Genomic DNA, 10,899 nt, shown 5'->3' with positions numbered 1-10,899 from the left:
CGGTCCAATTACAAGTTGTTCAGATGTGTAGCCGGCCTTAGGATGTTTTACACAAGACCGTTTATCATTCTCAGTCCTAAACAGGTGGTGACGTTTCTCTCCTTAGTTTTATAACTTATGCAAAAATGCTGCATGCTTTTGGATATAAACATCCACAAACACTTATTTTAAGTGCTTCTATGTGTAAATAAGTGGACTCATATGTGTAGTATCACTTTAAATTTGTCCGGTGAGGAATTCCTGAGAGTTCACAGAGAGGCTATATACTGAGAGGGAGTTGTCTAGTAAAAGCTGTAAACTTGTACTTTGCTTAGGCAGCTGGATCTGGCACGCACTTATGTGACACCAAATACTGAGTCTACAATTTAACATAAAGATATGGGAAAACCAGAGGTTCAATCCCTTTTGTTTTCCAATGTATTTTTATTGGGAATCTCCTTCATTATTTGTCTTATCCTCTTTGACATTGTGAAGAGAAGAAAGAAGTGTTCACGGTTCCCTAAAGGTCCCCGAGGTGTGCCCTTTCTGGGTAACATTCTGCAGATAGACTTCAAGAAACCACAAGTCACTCTTTACCAGGTATGTTAAATGTTCTAACATTAAGGATATGGAGAATATCCAAAACAGCAATATGCTGAAAAGAGTCACGTTATGCATGTTAAATATTTAACATATTGTAGAGAAGTGTTTCTCAAACCCGGTCCTCATGGAACCCTAAAACTAGGTACAATCATACTTCAGATGTGATTCTTCTTGCGATTACACTCACAATCAGATGTCCTGATCGACATGCAGATTCGTGTGTACTCACCTGTATGCTCTACCTACCGATCCACAATCCTCATCTGTCAAAAACATCTGTTGAAAACATTGTCACTCCGTACATACATTTGGTCAAAGATGTTTGCCCACCTACCGCATCAAGGTGAATTTCATCAGGTGGGTCCCTAACATCCCTAATTCTGACACCTGATGTGGTTTACCTTGATGCGGTAGGTGGGCAAACATCTTTGGCCAAATGTGTACTAAGAACCTCAATTTAAAACCATGTTTATTGACAGTTTATTATGTATTTTGTGACATTAAGTGTTCTTAGTGCTTAGAGTGTGCATCTGCTTTTCCCTTCTTCTATTTCTGCTGTAGAACTACAGATCTCAACAAGGTAGCACCTCATATTGTATTTAAATTAGGATGTGCAGCCCAACCCCCTTTCCTTTTTTCTGTGTGTGCGTGTATTTAAGGTACACTTGTTGGTGCAAGCACTCTTCTACCTTCCCCAGGTGATTTTAATTAGTATGGGTCCTGTGCATTGCAGTACACACATGTAATGGGCGCTATTACAGGTAAGTCCTAGATAAATTTATACAATGTGTCAGTATTAGGGATGTTAGGGACCCACCTGATGAGGTTCACCTTGATGCGGTAGGTGGGCAAACATCTTTGGCCAAAAATGTACTAAGAAACTCAATTTAAAACCATGTTTATTGACAGTTTATTGTATACTGTATTTTGTGATATTAAGTGTTCTTATTGCTTAGAGTGTGCATCTGCTTTTCCCCACTCCGTACACACTCCACAGATATCTGGTGACGCTACTGCCACATATAAACACAATTAGCATAATAGGCTGGACTGAACAGGAACATACAGGAGTGGAACTGGAAGCATCACCATTTCTGTACAGTAGTGCTGCGACTACGTTCTGTTAACACCTCCATCACTTGAGTTTAAACTGAAACACATCTCTTGCTTGTTGTATTGTTGTTATGGGGACAGCACTGCAAGCAATTAGATCAGGGTTGCCTACCCTCCCGATTTGGGCGGGAGCCCCCCCCGGAAAGGCAGGCAAGCCTCCCGGCGGCTGCCGATCCCCCAACATCCCCCCGCAATTTACACCTAACCCCTGCTGCGAGGGCAGCCAGTGATGCGATTCGTGTCATTTTGGCCCCGCCCCCTGCCTCACAATGCCTGTATTATCGGCATTGTGTAGCGGGGGCGGGGCCAAAATGATTGCGTGACCCCGCCCCATGACGCCTACAAATGCCAGGCACCCGCCCGGACACGCCCCCTTTTTGGCCACGCCCCCCACTGCCCTGCCAATCTGGCTGCTCCCTCCCGGAAGGAGCAGCCAGAATGTCAGCAACTATGAATTAGATTACACATAAACAATGATGAAATGACGATTCTCTATAAACACAACGGCTTTATTCCATGTGATGCTGTTGGGATGTTTTAATGAGAGCAAGTAGCAACACATTAGAGATTTAATTATGCATGCCCTCAAAGGCGGCGACGAATATCGGCAGAAGAACAAGAACTGTCATAAGTGTGTACACACACTTCAAATTCTGTCCAATATTGCACCATCGCAACTGGCGAAAATTTGGAAGCCCATAAAACCTGATCTTAAGATGTAATCTTTTTTTTTTTTAACAAGTTAATTTTGAATTTTACAAAAATAAAATAGTACAACAATACGTGCATAGGCAAAGAAAATATCAGGAATATACAAAAACAAAAGATATGGAATTGCATAGTAACATTTAGGGGCCTATTCATCAAAACATAATTATCACATGTGATAATTACGGTTTGAACTTGCTGCGAGTTCAAAGACAGTTTAGGAGGCATTCATCATGCCTCCTGTCCTAAGCTATCACTTCTGAAAAACCGCTGTTTCGACGAAGCAGTTTTCCGGAAGTGATAAACCTTTCTCCTGCAACTGGTCAGATTTCACTGCCTGTCTTCAAGCTGCGCATGCCCGCCTGCCTGCCTCCAACCCCACCGGTGTCTGCCCGCCTGCCTGCCCACCAACCCCACCGGTGTGTGTCTGTCCCGTTCCCCCCATCATTGCTGCAGCCACCACCAGAGTGTGACCCCCTCACTTTCCTCAGACCTGCAGCCCTGGTCCCCCGTGCAGCTGTGCAGTGTCCAACACCCCCTTCATCCTTTGCAATGCTCCTGCATCTGCCTCCACCGGAGACTTAGGGCCTGATTCAGAGCCGCTCATTCGCTCGCTCCGAGCGATGTTCGCACATCTGCGCATGCATATGGTTTGTAGTTAGGGGTGAGCGGGTTCGGATTTCTGAAATCCGAACCCCCCCGAGCCCCCCGATCCGAGGCCGATCCGAGTCAGGCTCGACTTTTCCCGCCTGACTCGGATCTGAAATCGAGGCAAAACGTCATTATCCCGCCTTCCGGGTCTCGCGGGTTTAGGATCCTATATAAAGGTACCCGCGTTGGCGCCATTTTCTCACTCGGCTGTGGACAGTGAAGAGGGAGGGTGGGAGTTAGGGCTGGCTGGGCTGTGTAGTGTAGTGTAGTGCAGTGTAGTGTAGTGTAGTGTAGTGTTGTGCTGCGCTGTGCTGCTGTTGTCCATAGGGGCTGTGTCCACTACTGCAAAGTCCATAGGGGCTGGCTGGACTGTGTTGTGCAGTCAGTTGTCCATAGGGGCTGTGTCCACTCCAAAGTCCTGTGCAGTGTCCCAGTTCTAAAGGGGTGCTGTAGTGTTGTCCAGGGGGTGCTCTGTCCATCAGGGGTGCTCCCCCCAAGTGCTAAAAAAAATATTTTTTTTCTGTGTTTGTGAATTGTGTGCACTGTGGCTGCACGTGCATCAACAAAGGAGCAGCACCAAGCGTGCGCCTGTGTCCCATTAGTAAAGGGCCAGTTGGCTTGTCTGTTAAAGGGTGCTGTAACCCCCAAAGTACACTCCAAACAAAAAAAATATATATTTTCTGTGTTTGTGAATTGTGTGCACTGTGGCTGCACTTGCACCAACAAAGGAGCAGCGCCAAGCGTGCGCCTGTGTCCCATTAGTAAAGGGCCAGTTGGCTTGTCTGTTAAAGGGTGCTGTAACCCCCAAAGTACACTCCAAACAAAAAAAAAATATATTTTCTGTGTTTGTGAATTGTGTGCACTGTGGCTGCACTTGCACCAACAAAGGAGCAGCGCCAAGCGTGCGCCTGTGTCCCATAAGTAAAGGGCCGGCTGGCTTGTCTGTTAAAGGGTGCTGTAACCTCCAAAGTACACTCCAAACCAAATAAAAAATATTTTCTGTGTTTGTGAATTGTGTGCACTGTGGCTGCACTTGCACCAACAAAGGAGCAGCGCCAAGCGTGCGCCTGTGTCCCATAAGTAAAGGGCCGGCTGGCATGTCTGTTAAAGGGTGCTGTAACCCCCAAAGTACACTCCAAACAAAATAAAAAATATTTTCTGTGTTTGTGAATTGTGTGCGCAGTAGCCGCACGTGCATCAACAAAGTAGTGCCAAGCGTGCGCCTGTGTCATAAGTAAAGGGCCGGCTGGATTGACCATTAAAGGGTGCTGTAACCCCCAAAGTACACTCCAAACAAAATTCAAAAAATATTTTCTGTGTTTGTGAATTGTGTGCACTGTGGCTGCACGTGTATCAACAAAGGAGCAGCGCCAAGCGTGCGCCTGTGTCCCATAAGTAAAGAGCCGGCTGGCTCATTTCTTAAAGGGTGGTGTAACCCACAAAGTGCACTACTCTCCAGCAAAAATAAAAAAATATTTTCTGTGTTTGTGTGCGCCTTAGCCGCACGTATATATCAAATCGATATAACATAAATGGAGGACCAAACTTTCTCCGATAAAAATAAAATAGGGAAAGATCAAGAACCACTTCCTCCTAGAGCTGAAGCTGCTGCCACTAGTCATGACATAGACGATAACATGCCATCAACGTCGTCTGCCAAGGCCGATGCCCAATGTCATAGTAGAGGCCACATACAATCCCAAATGACAAAGTTCAGGAAAATTACCTTAAAAAAAACATTTAAATCATCTGAAGAGAAACGTAAACTTGCCAATATGCCATTTATGACACGGAGTGGCAAGGAACGGCTAAGGTCTTTCCCTATGACTAGTGTGTGTCATACTAGTATGACTAGTATGTTCATGACTAGTGGTTCAGCTTCACATGACGATGGAAGCCCTCCTCCCGCTAAAAAAATCAAACGAGTTAAGCTGGCAAAAGCACAGCAAAGAACTGTGCGTTCTAAGAAGATATCACAAATCCCCAAGGAGAGTCCAAGTGTGGTGGCGGTTGCGATGCCTGACCTTCCCAGCACTGGACGGGAAGAGGTGGCTCTTTCCACCATTTGCACGCCCCCTGCAAGTGCTGAAAGGAGCACCCACAGTCCACTTGCTGATATGCAAATTGAAGATGTCACTGTTGAAGTACAACAGGATGAGGATACTGGTGTAGCTGGCGCTGAGGAGGAAGTTGGCGAGGAGGATTCTGATGGTGATGTGGTTTGTTTAAATCAGGCTCCGGGGGAGACAGTTGTTGTCCATGGGATGAAAAAGCCCATCACGGTCATGCCTGGGCAGAAGACCAAACATTCCACCTCTTTGGTCTGGCAATATTTCTATCCAAATCCAAACAACAACTGTCTTGCCATATGTACCATATGTAAAGGTGAAATAAGTAGGGGTAGGGACGTTAACCACCTAGGAACATCCTCCCTTATACGGCACCTGCAGCGCGTTCATAAAAAGTTACTGTCAAGTTCAGAAACTTTGGCTAAGACCATAAGCAGTCCAGGGACACCTAAATCCCGTTGTCCTGTTGTATCCAAGCACCTGCAAACCACACCATCAACTCCCTCCTCGTCAATTTCCTCCTTAGTCAGGATCGGAAGTAGTCCTGCAGGCCATGTCACTGGCATGACTGACTCTCCTATCCGGGATTCCTCCGGAGGATCCTGCATTGCTACGCCTCCTGCTGCCGCTGCTGCTGTTGCTGCTGCTGGGAGTCATTCATCATCCCAGAGAGGAAGTAGGAACACCACTACTTTTACTAAACAATTGACCCTCCAACAGTCCTTAGTGAGGAGGATGAAGTACGACAGCAGTCATCCTGAAGCAAAACGTATAACTGAGGCCTTGACTGCTATGTTGGTGTTAGACGTGCGTCCGGTATCCGCCATTAGTGCAGTGGGATTTAGACAATTGATGGAGGTAGTGTGTCCCCGGTTCCAAATCCCGTCTAGGTTCCACTTCACTAGGCAGGCGATACTGAGACTGTACAGAAACGTCAGAAAAAGTGTCCTCAGTATCCTGAAAAATGCTGTTGTACCCAATGTCCACTTAACCACGGACATGTGGACAAGTGTAACAGGGCAGACTAAGGACTATTTGACTGTGACAGCCCACTGGGTAGATGTATCACCTTACGCAGCAACAGCAGCAGCGTCACCAGTAGCAGCATCTCAGAAATGCCAGCTCATTCCAAGGCAGGCTACGCTGTGTATCACCGGTTTCAGTAAGAGGCACACCGCCGACAACCTCTTAGAGAAACTGAGGGAAATCATCGCACAGTGGCTTACCCCACTTAGACTCTCCTGGGGATTTGTGATATCTGACAACACCACCAATTTTGTGCGGGCATTACATCTGGGCAAATTCCAGCACGTCCCATGTTTTGCTCACACAATAAACTTGGTGGTGCAGAATTTTCTGAAAAGCGACAGGGGCATGCAGGAGACGCTTTGGGTGGCCCAAAAAATTTCTGGCCACTTTCCCCATTCAGCGACTGCGTGCCGAAGACTGGAGCGCCAGCAAACACTCTTGAACCTGCCCCGCCATCACCTGAAGCAAGAGGTTGTGACGCGGTGGAACTCAACCCTCTATATGCTTCAGACGATGGAGGAGCAGCAAAGGGCCATTCAAGCCTATACATCCACCTATGACCCAGGCAAAGGAGGGGGTATGCACCTGACTCAAGCGCAGTGGAGAATGATTTCCGTGTTGTGCAAGGTTCTCCAGCCCTTCGATTTTGCCACACGTGAAGTCAGTTCAGACACTGCCAGCTTCAGTCAGGTCATTCCCCTCATCAGGCTTATGCAGAAGCAGCTGGAGAAAGTGAAGGAGGAGCTAAGATGGAGCGATTCCGCTCGGCATGTGGGACTTGTGGATGAAGCTCTTCATTCGCTTTGCCAGGATTCCAGGGTGGTCAATCTGTTGAAATCAGACCACTACATTTTGGCCACCGTGCTCGATCCTAGATTTAAAGCCTATGTGGTGTCTCTCTTTCCGGCCGACACTAGCCTGCAGAGGTGCAAAGACCTGCTGGTGAAAACACTGTCAGCTGAAGCAGAATGTGACACGTCAACAGCTCCTTCTTCATTTTCTCCCGCAACTGGGGCTGCCAGGAAAAAACTTAGGTATCCTAAGCAACCCGCTGGTGGTGATGCAGGGCAGGCAGGACCAAGTTTGGACATCTGGTCCGGACTGAAGAACCTGGCAACAATTTCTGACATGTCTACTGTCACTACATATGATACTGTCACCATTGACAGAATGGTGGAGAATTACATCGGTGACAGCATCCAAGTAGGCATGTCTGACAGTCCATACCTGTACTGGCAGGAAAAAGAGGCAATTTGGAGGCCCCTGTACAAACTGGCTCTATTTTACCTGAGTTTCCCCCCCTCCAGTGTATACTCCGAAAGAGTGTTTAGTGCAGCCGGGAACCTTGTCAGCGAAAGGCATAGGAGGTTGCTTCCACAAAATGTGGCGAAGATGATGTTCATAAAATGAATTATCAACTCTTCCAGGGAGACCAGCCTCCATAACGTACAGAGGGACCTGTGGTGGTGGATTCCAGTGGGGACGAGTTAATACTCTGTGAGGATGAGGATGTACACAACACTGAAGAGGGTGAGGAATCGGTGGATGAGGAGGATGAGGACGACATCTTGCCTCCGTAGAGCCAGTTTGCGCAGGGACAGATTAATTGTCAGCTTGTTTTGTGGGGGGCCAAACGAACCAATCATTTCAGCCACAGTTGTGTGGCAGACCCTGGCGCTGAAATGATTGATTTGTTAAAGTGTGCATGTCCTGTTTATACAACATAAGGGTGGGTGGGAGGGCCCAAGGACAATTCCATCTTGCACCTCTTTTTTTTCTTTGCATTATGTACAGTTTGGGACCTAGGGCCTGATTCAGACCCACTCGCGAGCGGCTGTCCGCTCGCAAGTGGGTCGATGGTCTGCACTGAGCATGCGCACGACGGAGGGAGCTCCGTCGTGCGCATGCGCCAGACACGACGAGCGAAGGACTTTCCTTCGCTCGTTGTGTCCGATCAAAGAGGGCGTGCTGTCAATGTTGATTGACAGCACGCCCCCTTTGGTGGGCGTGCCGGGGGCGTGCCTCCCTGCTGGGGGCGTTCCCACGGGAACGCCTCCCGTCAGAAGCCGGCCCACTGACATCACTAGTGATGTCAGTGGGAGTGATTTTGGCTCGGATAGAGCCAAAATCACTCCGGAGCTTGCGATTGAAAACCTCAACCGCAGGCTCCGGCTCGCAATTTCGATGGTCGCGATGGTCACGACCATCGCGGCCATCAAAATGCACGCTCGTATAGCCTGTGGGTGGTGACCCACAGCTATACGAGCGTCCAGGAGGACGCTCCATGAAAATGGAGCCCGGCCCTCATTCAGAGCGTGCGCTCTGCTCAGAGCGTACGGCTCTGAATGAGGGCCCTAGTTTTTCAAACTGCCATCCTGTCTGCCACTGCAGTATCACGCCTAGATGGGTCACGTGTTTGTGCCACCCACTCGTGTCGCTTAGCATAGTCATCCAGCTACCTCGGTGCAACCTTTTGGATATAAAAACACTATTGTGAGGTGTTCAGTGTTCAGAATAGACTGGAAATTAAGGTTATTGAGGTTAGTAATAGCATAGGAGCAGAAAAACCCACACATTCTGTGATTTTAGTTGTTTTTATGCTTTTTAAAAAAAAAATACAGATCCAAAACACAAAAACCAGAACCCAAAACACGGAAGGGTGGTTTTGGCAAAACCAATCCAGATCCAAAACACGAAGAAAGATCCAGATCCAAAACCAAAACACAAAAAGTGGCCGGTGCACACCCCTAGTTGTAGTACGCATGCGCGAACCAGTCAGTGCGGTCGAAAATCGTGTGCTCGCAAAATAGCGAATGCCTGCTAATTTGAGTGACAGGATGAGGCGTTTGTGGGTGGTAACATGGGAAGGTGCTTAAAAACGAGGAGTGGAGATCCGAACGCAGGCATGCCAAACGGTCAAAACGGGCGTTTTAAGGGTGTGCATAATTAACAAAGCAGCGTCATCGACCACGTCACTTGGTTGTCTTTTAGCCTGAACTGCTCGTATGATTGCGGTAGGAAAATCCAACCACAAGCACTGCGAGCAGTTCATACGCCTTTCGATGTACTCGATTAATCAAATAAATAGCGGAGATGAAGTATGATGCGAGCGGCCAGGGGGCGTTTTTTCCAAAATAGTGAGCGCATGTTTCGTTCGCTCGTTCAGACATAGAGGCGTCAACAAACCGCAAAGAGCGAGCGTTTAATTTAAATAGCCAGCCCCTTTTTCTGAACGAGCGTCCGCAAATAGCGTCCGGCTCTGAATCAGGCCCTTAGCCTGCCCCCTCCTCCCCTGGTCAGACCTGCAGCTCTGTGCCCTCTTCAGGCCCCAGCTCAAAGGACTGCTCTGGGAGCTGGGAGGGAGCAGTAAGAGGACACAGCAGGGAGGGATCTTTTCTTTTCAGATCCCTCTGCTGTATTGGATGCTGTACGCCATCTCAGGGTGGCATCCATCATCACTATCAAGTTCCCATAAAAATGCCTATTTTAACTTGATGAATTTCATAATTTCAATGTCCCCATACTAAAGTATACTATCCCCATACATACTATAGTATGGGGACTGTGAAAATTATCAGGGGACAATTGTAACCAGGAGATATCAGTGATATCTCCTCCGTTACATGTTTGATGAATAACACTGACACTTAATTTCCACAAAAATAGGTGAAAATCTTAATTTTCCCCTAATTTTGTAGATTTAAGTGATGATGAATAGACCCCATAGGCACATATATAGCGAAAAGACTGATCTAAAAAATAAATGAATTTTCTAATCTAAAAAGAGAAATGAAAACCACTAAATATCAAAGAACATATTGAAATAAACTGTAAATAACATTACAAAGCTCAAGAAGAGAGCAAATGAGAATCGTAAGAGCATAGAAAAGAGGAAAGGAGAAAATGGAGAGATAGGAAGAAGAAAGGGAAGAGAAGAGGAGTGTGTTGGGGGAGAGGAGGGGTAAGTAGGAAGGAGGCCTATTCCGGGTCTATGTTACACGTTGGGGAAGTCTAAGCAAAAATCACCATGGCAGAGTGGAGAAGAAAAAATAAATACTAAAAAATGAAAATAAATAAATTGTAATAATTAAAGCAGGAGATCCGAAAAGCCTGAGGATAGGGTCCCATGTGGCGTGGTGCTGTTATAACTTTCTTATAGTTTGGTGTGACTGGTTCTTATATAAGAGGTATTGTGAAGATAAGCCAATATCTTTTCCATGGACACCACGTGCCAAATTTTATTTATAAGTTGTTGGTGGGAAGGATGGTCAATACCCTTCCATTGTCTTGCAGTTAGACATCGAGCTGCATTTCAAATATGTAAAGAGAGTTTATCAGAATGTATGTTAAGGCCCTCAAGTGGACAATCAAGGAGGAAAGACCAGGGAGACTTAGTCAGTGGTACTTTAAGAACTTCTGATAGGAGTCTGGTAACCCCATCCCAGAATTAGGCTATTTTAGGGCGTCACCACCATATATGTAAATACCCATCTTGCCACAACCTCTCCAACACTGGTCAGAGCCTGAATGATACATTCTGTGCATACGGACAGCACCAGGTACCATCTACAGTGCATATAGAAAGGGGGGCCCTAGACTGCACACCCTGAATATATATATAATGGGAGGTGCTACCTGTGGAGACTATTGTTGCAAACATAAGTAAAGAAAGTGCAAGTGCACAACTTCAACATCACTAATTATAATACATTATGCAATAGAATTTTGCAATACATAGAGGTTTTAT

General features: G+C 46.7%; 1 protein-coding gene across 1 annotated transcript in view; it reads left to right on the top strand.

The window, feature by feature from the left end:
* The first annotated feature begins 324 nt into the window (after positions 1–324).
* LOC148532292 (cytochrome P450 2D15-like) overlaps positions 325–10,899 on the top strand; it is a 95,020-nt gene continuing 84,445 nt past the window's right edge. The window contains exon 1 of the mRNA XM_088468061.1: positions 325–579. Within this exon, the coding sequence (XP_088324187.1) occupies positions 379–579 (201 nt within the window). The 5' untranslated portion in view covers positions 325–378. The remainder of the gene's footprint in view (positions 580–10,899) is intronic.

Source organism: Taudactylus pleione, unplaced genomic scaffold (genome assembly GCF_031769625.1).
Source record: "Taudactylus pleione unplaced genomic scaffold, aTauple2 ptg000080l, whole genome shotgun sequence".
Taxonomy (NCBI): Eukaryota; Metazoa; Chordata; class Amphibia; order Anura; family Myobatrachidae; genus Taudactylus; species Taudactylus pleione.
The sequence above is the reverse complement of the archived record's forward strand: the minus strand, read 5'-3'. Positions and strand labels throughout refer to the sequence as shown.